This window comes from Peromyscus leucopus, chromosome 6, assembly GCF_004664715.2.
Source record: "Peromyscus leucopus breed LL Stock chromosome 6, UCI_PerLeu_2.1, whole genome shotgun sequence".
NCBI classification, from domain to species: Eukaryota; Metazoa; Chordata; class Mammalia; order Rodentia; family Cricetidae; genus Peromyscus; species Peromyscus leucopus.
The window spans coordinates 43231347-43250668 of NC_051068.1; the positions used below are offsets into that span (position 1 = coordinate 43231347).

Sequence of the window (19322 nt, forward strand, 5' to 3'; positions counted from 1 at the left end):
GAAACTGTAATCGAGCCATGCCCAATTTTTAAAAGTTGCCATGGTCATGGTGTCTCTTCACAGTAATAGAATCCCTAACTAAGACAGTCCCATACCCACAAACTGTTAAATCCAAAGTCACAAGATTTCCTCTGACATTTCTTCTCAAAGTTTTATAGTTTTGTGTTTTACATTTAGGACTATAGCCCACTTTCAGTTAATTTTTATACAGAATATGAGGTCTGTATCACTTTTTTTTTTTAGCATAAAGACAATTGTTCCATCTGTTCCAGCACCATTTACTGAACAGTTATTTTTTTCATTGAATTGTCTTTGTACCTTTATTAAAAGTCAGTTAACTATTGCACATGGCACCTCCTTTGCCCTCTCTGTTCTCTTCAGTTTATATACCCCTCATTCCTTTTGACAATGCCATAGTGCCTTGATGATTAAACTCTCTATTACACCCTAGAATCAGGTAGTGAGAGCCTCCCAAATTTGTTCTTCATTTTCAAATTGCCTTGGCTGTTCCAATTCTTTCACCTTGCCAAGTCAATTTTAGACCCACCCCATTAATATTTATAAGGTACTTTGTTAGGGCTTAAAATGGGATTGGGTTTACCTCATAGATCAAAATGAGGGGAACTGACATCTTGACACTGTTGAATCTTGATAATCATAACCGTGGTGTGCATCTCCATGTAGTTAGATCATATTTTACTTCTCTCTTCAAAATTTTACAATATTTTGCTTACAGGTCCTAATTTTGAGTGATTTATGCCTTGTTTTGGGAGTGCTTTTGTAAGTAGCATTGTTCTTCGCAATTTCAAGTTCCAGTCATTTGTTATGGAATATGTACTTTAATTTTAACTTATATTACATTTGTTTATGTGGCTGCATGCGCCACTGCACATGTTGGGATGAGAGAACAATTTGCAGGCATCATTTATCCCTTTCTACTGGAGATCCCAGGGGTCAAACTCAGGTCCTCAGGCTTTGCAGCAAGTGCCTTTATCCACTGAGCCATCCAGCCATTCCACAGCTGACTTTCGTATGCTATTGTTATACCCTTCAACTTTGCTAAATTTACTTGCTAGTTCTAGGAGAATTTAGAAAATTATTTGGGATTTTTTTTTTTCCAAAAAGACAATTATGCTGTTTACATGAAAAATAGTTTTACTTATTCCTTTTTAATCTTTATGCTTTTTATTTCTTTTTATTGAACTATATTGTTTTATAGTTTTAATAATCTAAACACCAAAGTGTTAAGACTAAAATAATTAACTCTGGTAATTTACACCACATAGTGAGAAAGAATTCTCGACCCACCAACTGGTCATTCAATGAAATATTTGCTTCTACTTCGATGATGCTAAGCATTATGGGAAAAGTCTAGTTAGTCGGGCTTGGTGACTACCAGCAAAAGATAAGACATGATCACTAATCACTTCGGACAAAAATTAGCTGATCAGCATCCCAGTCAGAGAGAAACGCAGGAAGAACAAGAGGGACTCTAGAACTGAGAGAGGCAGAGTCCTACCAGGAAGTGGCATGCGATCAGGACGGAGGTGAGAGAGGACACCAGAAAGAGTTCTTCGCAGTTTGCGAGTTGGTTGATTGTAGAGGCCCCGGGCGGGGAAGCAGGGAGGACAAGAAAGGCTCTGGGGTCTGGGCCTTGTTTTTTCAGATGCATAGCTCGACTTTCTGAATTTGAGGCACTCGTTGACCTGTGACCTACAGGTGGCTTAAAATACTGAGTGGATTGAACCAGACTAAGATCAAAACTGAACCTGAAAACAGACCTTAGTCATCATTCCCCTTTGCTCTGAAACCGTGACTTCTTGAGCACTAGGAAATGTCTCCTCTGATGGTATGTATAGCTGTGACAATAACTAGGGGAGGGAGAGGGGGCAAGGAGCCAAAGGGGAGGGGCAAGGAGCCAAGGGGAGGGGCAAGGAGCAAAAGGGGAGGGGCAAGGAGCCAAGGGAAAGGGTGTGAGTGGGGAGAAAATGCACCTGGCCAAGCTCCATCCTCTTGTAAAACTGGAAGGAGTCCTAAGCCTTCTATGGAGGAAAGAATGATTAAAGGCTGAAGTGTCTGTTGTGATCCTCCGAAGAGGGAATAGAGATTTGCTTTACAGAAGAGGAAAACTTCACATGAAAGATGAGGCTCAAAGCTAAAGGGAGGAACTTGAAATCAAATCCATGTTTGTCTAGTCACAGCTTGCACTGTGCGAGCATCTCCCATGTGCCAGGAGCTGTCTTAAGTGACTCGGTCTTGGTATGGAACCTTCCCCAGCACCCTCTGAGAGCATCTATTATTACTATCGTGGAGCAGATGGGGCACCAGAGGTTCTCGGAGCAGGGTTTCTCTGGGGGTGAGTACTCAACTGCCTAGTGTTCTGCAGTGAACAAAGGCCTCCTTGACTAACAAAAGAGCCACAGTGAGTAACAATGTTGTCTTTACCCACAGCAAAGTGATGGCATTAGACATTCGCTCTGGCATCACTAGACATCACTGTACACCCAGAACTGTGTGTGGTGTAGGTATATACAGTTGATCCAGGCACAGCCACTGTCCTGGATTTCAGTCTGGAAGGGGAAATGGCCTTGCACACAATAGGTACACTATGCAACAGCATGGCCTTCTGACCCGCAGACAGAAAGAATGTGAGCACATTAGTTTTCTTTCCCCCTGTCAAAGACCAGGAAAGGCAAACTCATGCACTCTGGCTGAAAGCATTACCTTTAAGTGGACGTTGAAAGGTCATCCCCACCCTTCAGTCTCTGCCACCCTGCTTAGTGCTTTCTACAGAGAATGCAGATTTGCCTGGGAAAATGGATTTGGGAACACCAGGGGTCTGGGACACATGCTCAGATGCATTGTGAGTTGTTTGGCCATTGAGAGCCCTGCAACTCATTTTGGAGAAACCAGCCACATTCCTTATTGCAAAGAGAATGCCAAGGAAGGCTTTGCCTTCGTCTTTGGAGTTTCCTTTTTGAAATACAGTACCACCTGGTGAAAATTTAGGAAGCTTTAGACTCTAAAGTTTAGAGCTTCTCCGAGCCCTGAAAATGGTGTAAGCGGGTGTTGTTTACTTAGTAAGGTATATCCTACGCAGGATTTAGAAAGGGGAGACGTGTGTTTCCCCCTTTCGGGAGACCAACGACTCTACCTCCTTTGCATCCTGGAGGGTGGGGAAGTGTTTTCTCCTACTATAGTCTCAGCATACAGTTCTCTGTGACCAGATGTGGTGTTTTGGTTTGGTCTTCCCTGCTCATTTCCTTGACACTGGCAGGGTGACCTGCAAGTCAGCTCACTTCTGACACTTAACGGTTTAGTGAGGACTCCACTAGGTCAAGAGCCAAGACCATAAGGTAGCCTCCTCAGTCAGATGTCCCTCACAGCTGTGCTGTCAGGTTCCCCACAACCTGTGCTCACCTGGCTACCAATGAGAGGTCCCCAAGCCCTTTACTGTGATATTATTGATTAGAGTGGCTAACAGAGCCCAGAGAAATGCTTACTTACTGTCGCCCATTTACTATAAAATAACACAACTCAACGAGAGCTGAGAGGAAAAGATGCTCACAGCAAGGAGGGCCAGAGCCTCCCTCCCACCACCAACACACCACAGTTAATGCATTCAGCTTGCCTGGTCACGTGGTTGGTATCCCTGGAAACTAGCCCCCATCCTGACTGTAGACAGCAGTCCTCTTACGTCACACATGAAGACAGTTCTGAATTCCCTAAAACTTGTAGCAGGTGGGACAGGCAGAACCAAATGCTCGCTTCTTATTGTGTAAACACCTCTTCCATGCGTTCCAGATGTTTAGGTTTTAAGTCTTTATCACTTGGTTCCTACTTCCTAATTGATGGAATAAAAAGCTGTCTTTCATAGCAAGGTATAAGTATTTGAAAGCCAAGCCTCTCCAGCTGACCCACAGAGGCTATCAAGAACACAAGGGTTGCCCAGATCAGAGGCAACAAACTTGCTAGAAGATTCAAGGGAGGAAATATTATTCTATATTAAAACAAACAAAAAAAAACTATAAAGGCAAGTGTTCTATGACAAGGTTGCATGAATGAGCCACATGAAAGTTAGGATAGAAATGCAGTGTGTAGCTGGGCAGTGGTGGCACACGCCTTTAATCCCAGCACTCGGGAGCCAGAAGCAGGCGGATCTTTGTGAGTTAGAGGCAACCTGGTCTACAGAGCGAGCTCCAGGAAAGGCGCAAAGCTACACAGAAACCCTGTCTCTAAAAACCAAAAGAGAAAGAAAGAAATGCAGTGTGTGAAAGGCAAGCCTCAGAGGTATTCTCTGCTCTCCCATGTACATGCACATACATGTGTACACTCCTGCACACACACGTACCTGTACACATATGAACACACACACACAAACACTTGTAAGTTTATATGCTTTGCAACAGATGCGTGGACACACCAGAAATGATTCAATAGCAGCTTTCATCTGTGTGTGAAACTCTTAACACAGGAATGCCTCCACAACCCTGGTGAAGCCTCCAGAGCTTCTCAGAAAAGGAACTTTTAAACACCCAAATATATGGAATCCCCATTAAATTTTAAACTGAAATGTGTGACCTAGTAATGCATGCACTTGTTTACTGAAGTATTAACTGACAAGTTTTAGGGCAGGCTGAATGTCACAATTCCTAAGAAGTTCTGCATATAAATGACGAGTGAGCTCCTTTGAGACCTCTGAAGCAACAGTCGTGTGATATGGAAATACCCATAGTTCCCATGTGTAGGAAAGTCACAGGTCATATGTGTACTTCTCTGGTTTCTCAGCTATATTCACAATTGAAGGAAATGCTGTTAGTTAAAACTGGACAAAACAAATAAGTATATATCCATTTCTACTCAAGTCCATTGACTTCCCAAGTTGTGTGCCTTCAAGATGGAAGTTCTGGAGTCTCATTCAAACTAAGTTTTCCTAATGATTCAAGTGTTTCTGATGAGGAAACACCATGCAGCTTTTATGCAAGTGGTAAGTGAACCTGGATAGACATTTCTCAAGCCCTACTTCCACATGGCATTGGAACTTATATATTGATATCTACATGATTACATGTCCCATCTCCATTCTCCCGTCCTGGTGGCCATGGAAGCAATGATGCTAAGTTTTTCAGCCCCACATTAATTCTCAAAACTGCTTCCTTGGCCTCTCTTATCCTGTTCTCAACCTTGTTCTCATTGCCTGTGACTCTAGACAAATGACTTGAACTCACATGTGATTTATTCATGGCATGTGCCTGAATGATTGGGCACATGTCCATCCAGGCCAGAATACAGTGAGGAGGATCAGTGGGTTGAATGTGAAGTATGTAAAGAACGGAGGCAGCTGCTGCCAGATTCACTACAGTGCTCACCATTAACCACTTTAGGGCACAAGGGCATTGAAACACCCATGAGACAACCAAGCTACTTGGCTAGAGCCCAGGCTAGGAGAGGGGTCTCCAGGAAACAAGGGGCCACAGCCGCCATGCTGTTTCAAACCGAAGGGCGTTTCTCCCCGATCCCTCTTGATCTCTTAGCAGCCTGCAGCATTTCTGCAAGCTGACCCCCACTGAGGCAGCCTCCTGAAGGCCTCCTGCATAGCCCATGTCCTAGTCCCCAGCACCTTGGTCTCTCCTTATTGGCTTTACTGAAGTATCTTCCTCTCTACTGTCTGGGGAACTGGAGCCCCTAAAAGTCCCCCATCCATCCCTTTCTCTCCATGAATATGCTTTCCCATGGCGTTGTCTCTGCTCAAGGCGTCTGGTACCCCTAATCCTTCCTGCCAACTCTGGGCCCCAGCTAAGTCACTTGAATGTTTCATGGGTGTTCCAATCCCATGTGTCCTACGGTAGCTTAAAGATATTCTGTTTCTCCAACAAAGTCTAGCAAAGTGAAAAGCACCCTACTTCAATGAAAAACACACTCTTTACCCGGCCGTCAGGTCAGAAGCCCGAGAATGGCCCCTTAGTCCTTTTTTTCACCATTACATTTAATCAAACAATTAGTCCCACAGGTTCCCACCCCCAAGCATCTGCAGGCTCCCTTGGCCTATGGCTGTAAATCTGACTGACACCATCACTTCTCATCAGCACCACCTGACTAGCCTCCTAGCTCCTCTCACACCTCCCTTTGACCTATTTTCCCTGCTTATGGTTTTCAGGAGTTACTCACACAGAGCAAACCCCTAGCCCACACCCTAACCTGGGAGGCTCTGTTAGATCTGGCTTCTCCACTCACTCATCTGGAGTCACTCTTCCCTCGGGGTTCCTCTTTCCTTCTACTGCGCTGGACGTCTACTTCTTCAATGCCTCTTCCAGTCTGAGCCCTCCTACATGCTGTTCACTCTGCCTAGAATGTTAGTCCCTGCCTTATCCATTGAGCTCCTTGGCTCTAGATTTAAATGTCACTTCCCTAAAAATGTTCTTCCTGGCTGCCCCAACTGGGCAATCTTCCACCACATCACAATCTTTTTTTTTTTTTTTTTTTTTTTTGGAGATTATAATTACATCATTTCTCCCTTTTCTTTCCTCCTTCCAGCACACCCCCCTTCCCATTCTCTTTCAAATCCATGGCCTCTTTTTCATTAATTGTTGTTACATTCATATATGTCTATACATACACACACAGGCATACACACACACACACACACACACACACAAACAAACAAACAACCTGTTCAGTCTGTATAATGTCACTTGTATGTATGTTTTCAGGGCTGACCATTTGGTACTGGGTAACCATCAGTGTGCTCTTCTCTGGAACATGTTTTCTCCCCCTCTCAGCATTCTTAGTTGCCTGTCCTTCTTTGTGTAGGGTTGAGGCCTCTAGACTTTACCCCACAATCTTAAATTTAGATCACACTATCTGTTTTATTTACTCTTATAAGTGTTAGGAACTTTAGAAAAAAATTTACAGAGCTTTGCTGAGCAAATAACAATTCATGAATCAGGCAGCCCTCAAAACCAGAGAGTTTAGGAAATTATATTCTGCGACGTGGGCAAGCATCACTAAGACAGAGTGAGGGACAGGGCAATGGCTTGGCAAACGGCTAGTACCAAGACTGATCTGTGTTTTCTTTATCTGAGCACAGTCTAATCAGTTGACAGTTTGTGATTGTCTAAGACTCAGATATTTGTTACCAAAGTATATACTTAAGTTATGCTTTCAGTAAGTTTATACACCATCTGGCTGCAGATTCATCATGCAAGGGCTCAAATGGTAGAGACATCCTCAGGCCAAAGCTATTTTAGTACACCATAATCAAATGGTCAGTTCAGTTTACTATCTATCTCCCTTCCTATGATGTAAGTACCTACTACTCAGCCCCTCCTCCAAGCCTAGCTCAAGGCTCCTATTCATCAATTGTAGTCACATTCACAGCACAGAAATGTACCATATGACCCTCACTACCTTGACAAATGAATACAATTTGGATTCTGGTTTTTATTTCTGTTTTGTTTTAAGAAAAGTTAAATGTACATTTAAAAAAAATAAACTTGCTTAGTAATTTCCAGGTAAGACATGGCACATTGCAGAGTGGAGTGTGGAGGGTCAGGGACATGTTGAGGTAGAGACAGCAAATGACGTCATGATCAGTGTAGTGTTCTGGCCACAAGAAAACCAGGTCAGATCCGACTTGTGTCCACCACCTACACAGCCCCTGGAGCCTCTTACATATGCTTTCAGTAGGTCCCTGCTGTGACATCTTTAAATTGGGGATTTTTGTCAGACAGAATATGCTTGGTCAAATGCAAGGTACATATTTTAGCTAGCTACTCCTCTCTTCCTAGCAGTTTAAAACTGTGAATAATAATATCCAAGATACACTCATCCAGAAGCAGGCAATTTAGAACAACACATTTGGGCTGCTAACCTTCTGCTTTTAGCATCTCTGATTTCAAAGGAACTGAGAGCAGGAGAAAGGCATGCGCTACTACGCAGAGATGACACTCCATTTCAGTTCACACTATTCTATTATTGCCTTCGGAGCAAAAAGAGCCTGGTGCCCCATAAAACAATACTAGTCATTAACCATTGCAAGAAATAGGCTCGGCCATGCATTTGCTCAGTGGACAGCTCCCTCCCAAAAGAAAGCAGTATTAAACCTTCCAGTCCTCCACAAGCCAGACAACTTCACTGAGGCTTTAAGCTTTAGGGTTTCCAAAACTCTGACTGACAGAACCAAGTGTCCCGTGTCCCCATATTGATGTCATTCATTTCTAATATTAGCAGCAGAGCATTTCGGGTTCACCTGGGAAGGGGGAGCTTTTATTTTTGAGTCGAACGAGAACAGATACTAAAAATGAACATGGTGAGACTTCCTTCGGGCGTATCTGACACAGATAAAACAGGGAAGCCTGTGCGACAAGACTATTTTGGATCAAATGGGGAAGGAATTCGAGGTGGTTGGAAATCGGATGTGCTTTAAGACAGTCTCTGTCGCCTCATTCACGAACGCTGAGGAATTAAGAAATAAAATGAAATCTTATAGAGTCATTTGGCTACATCATGTCACCAAAGATCATGATGGGCTTGTGAAGATTCTACACATTCTACAGAATGAATCCAGGAGATGCGTTAATAGTTCAGCATGAGTGATGGATGCGCTTGGTGATTGGATGTTGTAGCCACACACACAAAGAACTGAAGGGCACATTTGGGACTCATTGTGTCACATGTATCAAGTGTTTGGGCTTCTGTCATCTAGCAAGGTTTAAACGGGTCAGGGTAGCTGGTCACTGCCACATTTCTGACTCACATTGATGGACAAAGTCTGGAAAAAGGCCATTGCGCCACTTGGTATAACTGCAATAGTATTGGGATTTCATGCCCTGCATGAGTGGCCTTTCCTTCCACCTTCTCCATCTGCAAAGTGCATAGCATCATCATGTGTCAAGAATGATTTATGTGGGCTGGAGAGATGGCTCAGTGGTTAAGAGCACCGGCTGCTCTTCCAGAGGTCCTGAGTTCAATTCCCAGCAACCACAAGGTGGCTCACAACCATCTGTAATGAGATCTGGCACCCTCTTCTGTATACATAATAAATAAATAAATTAATCTTTAAAAAAAAATAAAGAATGATTTATGTATGTGGTGCACATCTTGAAAATAGACAAAGTAAGGGCAATATATTGAAAGACTCAGAAACCTCTAAAGTATGGAAAATGTCTGTCTACCACTTTAAAACGACCCCACAAGTTTAGTAACCATTCTCTGAAGAAAAAGAAAATATTTAGAGAGCGTAAGAGAGATTAAAGTGTTGAAAGACACAAAAACACTAAGGCTCAGATGGGGCCTGTAATCGCTGGATCAGCATCTGTCTGTCATTGAACTCCCTTATGTTCCACATATTCTTTATTTCAGAAAGGCTGCCCTCTGTGTGTAAATAGCAATGGAAAGGGATGGGCTGTGGTGACTTCGTGCTATTTGGCAACTTGGTTTTGCTGACAGTTCTCTAGTCCAGTTTTCCATCCTGACTGATCATTAATTGTCTTACGTCACAGTCAAAGGAAAAATAGGGCAGTTCTCTGCCTTGGGTGGGAAGCTCTTGCTAAAGCAGTGTTCAGTCACACAAACTTGCTTTCTAATTTGTTAGAGAACTCTGGTCTATACCAGTGAGCCTTCAAGATGCTTTGTTCTGCTTTGCCTTCTTGGTTGGTTGTTATGGTTGTTATCTTGTTTGTTTTACATTGATGTTCCCCCTCCAAATTATTCTCAAAATCACTTAATGCTATTAAAGGTCCACAGGAAGCCTTGTCTAGATCTGTTTCCTCATGAGAAGCACCGAGTGCCCACCCCATGCTCCCTAAGACTCCTGTGACGGGGCACACACCACCGAACTGCGATGACATGTTATGCTCTACCTTGTCCCTCCTTGGACTTTGGGTTTTTGTGAAGTAGAGAGCTGTGCCTTGTTCCCCACTGTGTCCTAAAGCTGTGCCTGGAGCACAGTGACCTCTCATTAAACATTTGCTTCCTCATCGGTGTTGGGTGTCTTACCTGGAAGACTCGAGTATTCACTTACATTTTTCTTCTTGTTTGGTTTCATCTTGAATGCTGTGTTTTTTGTTCTCCTTGTTAAACTATTTTTGCTCTACGTTTCCATCTTTGGAAACAAGCAGACTTTCAGACTACAGAGGAAGATCTTCCAGCTGCACACCTAATGATCTCCGCCCTGCCCCCCCCACACACAAATCAAAGAACAATGTCTTATGAAATTTTTTTCATGAAAGATATCCATTTTCTCCTATCTAGTAGTTCAACAACATGTTTCACGTGTACTTGTGTGCAAGTTTCCTTCTGGTGGCAAATATCCAAATAATGTGGGAAAATTCAACACCATGTCTGTTAGAGGTCAGCAGTCAGGAAGCACTGAACGCCCTGTCTTGGCTTACAGTATAACTTTATCATAGTTAATCAGATTCCATCCACATAGAAATAATACTAAATGAATGCCACCGACACCAACGTCCCATCCTACTAATGAAGAAATCAAACCCCAGAAGCTTCTTCCTAAGGTCACTCAGCTAACGTAACAATGGGTCAAAGCCCCGGGTCTTTCAATTCTGCATTCTGATAAATACTTGACTAGCTATGAAATTACATGTGTCACCTGGTGACATTATACAGACAATGAAAAGCAAGGAAAAAAAAAAAAACACGGTGTAAAAACGAAAGTGCCAATTAAGAAAGAAACTGCCTCGAAAGAAACCAAATCAGCCTACAAGGAGGAGAACCAGCTGGGGAAGGGACCAGGGTCTTGCTCTGGAGCAGAAGTTGTGAGGGAGCTGCACAGTGTGTGGTCAGAAAAAGGAACAATTGTTTTCCCCAAAGTTGTAATTGCTTCAGCTTTGACTCCTTGGTTTGATCTGCACCCTGGTTCTATGAGACATTTACTGGTTGAGAATCTGATGTCTTCTCTGAGAAGTACTAGTTAGAGGACAGAAATGGGTTAGTTCTGGATTTCCATAAAGACTCGTAGGTATATGAGAGCGGCAACACCTGGTTCCATCTCTGTGTGAAATCACAAAACTATGTTTCTTTTCCTTAATGAACTTTCAGGGATAAAAAAAAAAATGTTAAGAAATAAAAGAAGACTCCTTCTTTAAAGGTTATCAGTACTTCCTGTGTTAATTTTCTGCAAACTTGTATAAAAATAGATTGCAATAAAGATGGTTTTCCTTGTCTTTTAGAAGTCATTAAGTCAACAAGTCAACGTTTATTAAGTGCATATGCTGTAGAATGTCTGTGATAAATGATGGACAGTTGGTTAGTGAAAAAGGTAAATCTCCTTGCTCTGGAAGAATGCACATTCTAGAAGGAAAGAGAGAGAGAAGTAAACGCAGAATCAAATTAATAGAGACAATTTAAAATTGAAAAGCTTCATTTTGTGGGGACACTTTGTTCTTAGGCTAAGCCTTAGAAGATTTTGAGTTTCTCAATGACAAAATGAAGCAGAGATGCAATGAAAATAGCAAAGAAAGAGAGGAGCTTCCCAAGGCTCGGGGACACTGTCCTCTGTCTCAGCTCTTGTCAAGAAAGATAATATTCAGGGTTACTTGTGGGCTGCTTCTCAGGTGGAAGTGATAACTATGTGTTGCTTTTCTTTTCTTCTAGGAATCTTGGGAAATCAGGACTCAGAGTTTCTTGCTTGGGTCTTGGTAAGTACTCATGGTGTTACTGGGGGGATGGGTGGGAAGGTGGGAGACTGAGGAGATACCTGACAGTGACTGTGATGTAGGTCAGGGTTCCATCTCAGTAGAAGGAGACTGGCCAGCTTTGCCCATTTCCCCTCTGAGCCTTTCCTTGTCCAGCATGCCCATCTCCCTGTCCAGACCCAAGGACCCATCATGTTCGTTCATCTTCTACCTCAAGCAGAAAGCAGTCTCAGAGGAGGAGGACCATGTACCTCTCCTACTTATCTAGTGTGCAAGATGTAAACATACACACATATGCTTACCTCGGCCTGCCTTCAGTTTACCTACCATTCTATTCTTATTTCCCCTTGACTAATTTCTTCACTTATTTCCTGATATTGTTATATATTTTACGTGCTTTAAAAAATCTACTTCAAATTGTTGGGTGCAAACTGAGATAATGCACACACAAAATGTCGTCAATTGACAGAATCTAGAACAAGGGAGATGGTCCTCTAGGCATTCCTATGAGACATTATCTTGATTATGCTAGTTGATATGGGAAGACCCATCTTAACTGTGGATGGAACCATTCCCTGGCAGTCAGTCCTGAACTGAATTAAATGGGGGTGGGGACACTTTTTGGAATGGAATATTTATTCTGTGTCATTTATAATTGGCAAAATGTAGTATGGATATGGTGTTGTGTCTAAAGTCAGGAAGGAAAGAAAGATGTATTCTGATGTGGCTGGGAGCTCAACAGAGAGGACCATTGTGTGTATAGTACATGGCCAATCAAAAGTCTTTATATTCCAGATGACTGGGACCACACCCAGGTGTTCAGGGACCTAGGTGTGTCCCAAGTGTCCAGAACACTGGGTTTTTAAGGGCAGAGGCCTTGTCCAGGCATCTCATCCAGCAACTGCAGGGGGCGGAAGTGCTTCACACAATAAGCAGATTGAAGCAAGCAGTTTTAACCAAAGCTAAGATAAGCCGTTAGCCAGTCTGAGGGGGTTCTGCAAAAACAGGCAGCTCAGACAGCGCTTAGCTGGAGGAGGTTCCGCACAAGCAGTTTTAACAATGGCTAAGATAAGTTAGCTAGGACATCCTGACCTGGGGTTTCTAGAAGAGAGTTGGGTAACTTTGCACGGGATTCCATCAACGAGGTCAGATTCTAGTTAAACTTGGAATGGCCTCAACAAGATGGAGGAAACTCTGAACTGTTTTCCCCCATTGTACTGGTGTTCAGTACACTTTCTCCTTTTTATTTTTATTCACGGAGACCCATGGAATGGTGTCATGCATTCACCTCTCTAGAAATGCTCTCACAGATGCATCAGATGGTATCACAGGTGATTCTAAACCTTGTCACGCTGACAATGAAAATGAATCACCACAAATCTATGCCTTGTCAATTTGATACCCCAAACATCAATTTTAACTATAACCTCCACCCTCCTCCTGAATGTCTCCTTCTCCACGGCCATCTCATAATACAAAGTTGTTCAGCTGCAAGAGTCCTCCCAGATCTTAAAAATTCCACCATTGTTCAAAAGCTCAAAGTTAAGCCCGCTAAGATTCAAGGTAGTCTTTTGATGGTGAGCCCTGGTAAGAAAAAGAAAGTTAATACTTCTAAAATACCATAGCACAGAATAAACATTCCCATCCCAAAAGACAGAAATGGTGACATTGAAAGGAAAATAGGGGCTATAAAGTAAGACTAAAAGCCAACATGTACGAACAACTCCATATTGAAAGGTCTCACATGTGGGTTCAAGGGGGACACTGAGGTGGGTTGTTAGGGGTAAGGAGTTTTCAGAAGCATTATTAACACCATGGACAGGCAGACAGACGACAGCTTGGGAGGGGCATTGAGGGGGAGACAGGCAACACACCTGGAATGGGGGGGGTCTCTTCTTACAGCTCTCAAAGGAAAGGGGTGCTTCCCAGGCAGGAGTCAGGAAAGAGGATAGGGAGCAGGATGTGCACCCACTAATACCCCTTTGGTGTAAACTCATGTCCCTTGTGAGAATCCTGACATTTAGAGGTCTTAGTTAGAGATTCGCAGACAATGGTCTCAGTCAATTGTCAAACAGCAAAGGGCTGCTTCTGTGATTGCAGCCTGGGAAGTCTGGTCTGGAATCTAATACATTCTTATGTGTATCTAGCACCTGGGATGCATGATGAAGTCATCTGGACCTCAGGGGCCTTGGGTAGCCCTGCTGTTCTAGCTCTGCCATCTGTAACATGAGTGGTATCTCATGTACCAGCTTGGGGACTTTTGCAGCAGTTAGACCCCTGTCCTGGTACTGCCAGCATCCTGGGTTCCCCATTGTTACTTAGATTCTAGTTTTATGCAGTAGCCTCCAAGGTTCTCCTTGGAGGAATCTGAACCTGCCACACATTGCTTGACCTCGGAGGCTTTCTGGAAGTTGGCTGCAAGCCCCCAGAACCCTATAACTGCTGCATTTTGCATGTCTGCAACACCCAGCATCATCCAGAAGATGCTGTCAGGTTCTGTGCTGGCTCAAGATACAATTTGACCCTCTTCTATCACAGCCATAGCTACTGTGTGTCAGGAGCTGAATCAGGAAAAACTGTCCTAGGGAGTTGCTTTTGGGTAGGAAGTGCCTTCAGTAGACTTCTCAGCTCAGGTTCTCTACTGTCAAATGAATTTGTCTTTTCACAAGATGGAGCCTTCAATGGGCAGGGTCTTATGCCAGGATATCCTAAGTTCTAGTCTTGAGGAAGAGCGCATGGTTTGTCTTTAAATAATGCTGATCTCTATAACAATGGTTTTCTTTTCACTTGTTTTGCCTATAACTTTAAACTCATTCAGATTCATTTCCTTGCTAAACTGCACATTTTTCATATTTTTCTGTCCCTGTCACTGTAGATATGACTAAGAATAGTGAGTAGTAACCTTGATTCAGCCTAGATGTAATGAAGTCATGAAATTTCCTCCCATTTAGGCTGTAACTTTCTTTTTCTTTTTTTAAGACAGGGTCTCACTGTCCTGGAGCTCACTATGTAGACCAAGCAGGTCTCAAACTCAGAGATCTACCTGCCTCTGCTCTCAAGTGCTGGGATTAAAAGCATGCACCACTACACCCAGCTAATCCATAACTATTTAATTCAATCTTATTCAAGTTTTTGGAACTCTGGAAGAATATATTCATGTATATCCAGACTATAACATAAATGGCCTCTAGTCCAACCTCCAGTAGAGTCCTGTTCTCTTCTGAGACTTTACATGCCTCTTCTTTGCTGTCCACATTTCTGCAATGTCTTGTCACATCCCAGAATAGTCCATTATTCCTTGGTAATAGAACTCTAGCACTTCTGTAGCTTACAGCTTTAAAATCTTCAGCATTCTTCCTTTAAACTGGTTCAGAAGGCCTGTGAACTGAATGGTTAGATTTCATATGCCAACTTCCCAACCTTTCAGACGCAATAATCTGTATCAGTCACGTTTCTCTCTGATGGGACTAAATATCTGACAAGAAGAAACAATGTAGGAGTCCACTTTGGTTCATAGTTTGCCTGGAACAACCCATCATGGCAGAGAGGGAGGGCGGCCTGGAGCTGTGTTAGCTCATTTTCTCTTGCTGTACTGAAATAGCATGGCCCAATGCAACCTGGGGGAAGAATGCATTTATTTGGCTTACATTCTTAGACCCCAGACCATGGAACGATGCCACCCACATGAAGAGTGGGTCTCCCCTCTTTAATTAGAACTGTTTGGAAATGTTCTTGCAGACAAATACTCCCAGAGACATGTCTCCTAGGTGACTTCAACGTCTGCAAATTTGACAATAAAGATAAATTAATCATCACTAGGTTTTTTGAGAATGTGCTTATGGTAAATCATTATACATTACTGAAAGAAACTACTCAGGGGCATGAGATTTAAAATACAGTAAATTAAGAAGATATCAGCTGAGAAGATGGCTCAGCAGGAAAAATGTTTGTTATATAAGCATGAGGACCAGAGTTCATATCTCCAGAACCCATGTAAGAGCCATGTGGGCAGAGCAGCCTGTCTGCAATCCCAGCATGAGGGGGTGGAGACAGAAACTCCCTGAAGCAAGCTAGTTAGCCAGACTACCCAAAATTGCAAGCGTTGGGATTCAGTCAAAGATCCTGCCTCAATATACAAGATAGAGAACAGCTGGGAAGACACTTGACATCAACTTCCAACCTCCACATAGACACACAAACATGTGAACCTGCAAACTGAAGTACACCCACACACATGTGAACATGCAGGTATACTATAAACACATATATACACTCAAAAAGAGAAAGGATGGACACACACACACACACACACACACACACACACACCACATATAGATGTATTTAGAACTATGATGCAAAAAATATTGACCAATTATCTTGAAGTTGGTATCTGTGGAGAAAAATAGTCTAATCAACAGGCACATAGGAAGCTCAACATGCTCTGGTCATCATGGCAAATACTTGTAATCCAGCACTTGGGAAGCAGAGGCAGGAGGATCAGATGTTCAAGGTCACCTGCTGCTACTTAGAAATGTTAAAGTCAGACGGGGCTACATGGGACCCTTTCTCAAAACAGAAAAGGGAGGAGGGTGGCAAGATGGCTCAGTGAGTAAAGGCACTGGCCACAGAGCCTCACAACTTAGGTTTTCTCCTTGGGAGCCACGTGGTGGAAGGAGAGAACCAACTCCCACAAGTTATTCTGACTTCCACACATGCACCATGACACATACATGTGCGCGCACGCAGCACACACACACACAGCACACACACACACACACACACATAAATACATGTAACCTTTAAACTTTTTAAAGAAAAAAATGAGGAAGATTCAAACAAAGATTGTAACAAATTAAGGAGCCCCCAAAATGTCAAATATGACTCTAGAGAGAGGACTGCAGTATATTTCTGTTTGTCTGTCTGTTTGGTTTTGCTTGTTTTTCTGTTTGCTTGTTTTTGTTTTTTGTTTGTTTGTTTGTTTGAACTCATTCTGTATGAACCATTTAGTTTTGTGAACTTTGAAATGTGTCGATCTAAGAGCAATAAATACCAATTTGAGCTTCAAGAGCTTAGAGACTGAATACCTATGATAAGACACTGTGTAAAAAAAAAATAGGAAAAAAAGAAAGCAGTTCACGAGGCTGATAGGCTTCATTCGAAACAGGTGATGGCAAGACACTCTCTCAGGATGTGTCTGTGCTGCCTCTGTAAGGGAGAAAAGGCAAAATATTCACAAGAGGAATACAGCGCCAGCCTTAGGTGCTTCACCGGGCTCCACAGACCCCAGCTGTCAGATCAGTGAGTTGGCTTTGCTGCTCAAGCCTCAGATGTCATCTCAGTCCTGGCCCGTGTTCAACTGAGACCTTGGACGTTAGGCATGGACACTTCCAGGCAATCAAAAGACTACAGGTATCATTTGTTGAAATGCTTTAAAGGTCATAGCTAAAGGTGACAGCTCTGGCCTTCTTCTCTACTTGAGGAGCGGCTGGAAGATTCTTGCCTGCCAAGCTTTCTTCTGGCAGATGAAGAACACATAGAAGAGGAGCAGAATGGCAGGGTGGCTTGAGGACGAAGTAATGATGCAGCTAAGAAACACAGTCCTGCTGGGGAAAATATAGGAAGAAGAGGCGAATCGCACCCAGAGATAGCATTAGCAGGGACGTTGTGTAAACGCTCTGCCCACAGCCATCAAGACCTACTGGTGTCGAAGAAACCAATGGAAAAATGAATAAATCCAGTCTGGAATAACCTCAGGGCTTCTGTAGCACCCAGTGCTTGAGGAGGCTACTGAGGTAGGTCAGTGAACTGACACCCTGCCATTCAGCTTTTCCCATCCCGGCTGCTACCCTGCCTAACCACAGCCGAATTTGAGAGTACAAGCAGTAGAACTTAGAACATTTGGGGCCTCTTTCTAATGCATTGCTTGTGTGCAGAATGTACTGCTGGCTCATCTCCCTCTGCCTTGGAGATGCTCGCACTGTACTTCAATATTTTGGCACCAGGAGCACATGACATTAAACATTTAACATGGTTAGGATTATTTTTATGACACCCTTCATGATTCCCAGTTCTGTTGCTAAGTAAGGCCACGATAAACTAGCCACCCCACCTATTGTTATAACAACAGTTATAAGCGTTTATAAAGTGCCTCCATACACCTGAGAGACCCTTTAAAAGCACAATTTCTCTCCTCAAAGATTTTAACAATTTTTCTGTAGAATGCGAACAGAATGAAGTATCAGGGGACCAAAATACTCACATGAATATTAAATGTACCAGAGCTTTTAGGCTTGTCACTCATCCTGGAAAATTCTAACAAAACCATGACATATACATAGAAAAATTAGTAGGCACTTTTATTTTTACAAAATAGGACATGTATGTGAACGTGTGGGTATGCGTTCATGTTGGTGCACTTGTGTGTACAGGTACATGTGTATGCCTTGTGTGTGGAGGCCAGAAGTCAACTCCTGAGGTCATGCCTCAGGAGTCATCCACAGGTGTTTCTCCTTGACTTGGAGCTTGACAAGCAGGCTGTACTGGCTGGCCCATGAGCCCCCAAAGAGCTACCTGTCTCCATTCCCCAGTGCTGGGTTTACAAACACACATGCCCCACCCCCCAGCCTTTTAAAACAGGTTCTGAAGGCTGAACTCTGATCCTTGTGTTTACACAGCGAACACTTTACCCATTGAGCTATCTCCCCAGCCCCTTATCCAAATGGGATCTTAAGTGAATAGTTAATGATAAAATGCTCTTAAGAATTGCTGACAACCGGATCCATCTGAACAAGCATGCCGCTGACCGCTTGCCTTTGCTTGAAAGAGTCCATTAGGACCAAAGACACAATTGAGGGACAAAAATAGTAGCCTGACATTCCATACAGCAATTAGAAGAGAACTCAAGGAGAAAAAAAAAAAATCAGAACCCATGACTGGGCAATTGACAGAAACAGTAACGACTTATAAACGTGGCATTCCTAAAAAGCAACACGGTTAGGAGAGATTCAGTCTTTGCAGTCATCAGCTCTTTTACAAAAGAGGGAAACAGAATCCAGAAAAGCCCATCCAGTGCTAGAGCTGGTAGTCTCATACATTTCCAACCTCGCCCCTTGTTTTACTTCTCTCACTGCTGTGAAAAAAAAAAAAAATCACCTAGCAATTTAAAGAAGAAATATTCATTTTGCTCGTGGTTACAAAGGTTCAGCCCACTTCCCCTGGCTCCGTTGTTCTTGGGGTCATGGAGAGTCAGAACAATAAAGCAGCAGGAAGGATGAAGTTGTTCACCTCCTGGTGAACAGGCAATGGAGGGGATCACAACAGGAAGGGGCCAGGGCAAGATACAGCCTCAGAGGTGTGCTTCCAAAGGCCTGATTCCCCCCAGCAGGCTCCACCTTTCAGAGCCACCACCTCCCATGGGTCTACTTTTTAGCTCATCAATGGAACGGCCTGCATTCACTCACGCCCCTCAGGGTCTACTCATCTCTGGAGACAGCTTGTCCTCTACACTCAGAGCTGTGCTTTACTAACGCTCTAGGTGTCTCTCAATCCAGTCAACCTGGTAACAAAGATCAGTCGTCATCATTCTCCCTCACCAGCAGACAGGCACACACAGCCACTACCATCACCCACGGTCCCTGCATCCTGGCTCCTCCTTGAGAAGACAGCAGT

General features: G+C 43.3%; 1 protein-coding gene across 3 annotated transcripts in view; it reads left to right on the plus strand.

Moving 5' to 3' along the window:
• Kcnab1 (potassium voltage-gated channel subfamily A member regulatory beta subunit 1) overlaps nt 1-19322 on the plus strand; it is a 381896-nt gene that overhangs the window by 256803 nt on the left and 105771 nt on the right. For all 3 annotated transcript variants that reach the window (XM_037206638.1, XM_037206640.1, XM_028888657.2), the window contains exon 2: nt 11614-11657. In XM_037206638.1, coding sequence (XP_037062533.1) covers nt 11614-11657 — 44 coding nt within the window. The remainder of the gene's footprint in view (nt 1-11613; nt 11658-19322) is intronic.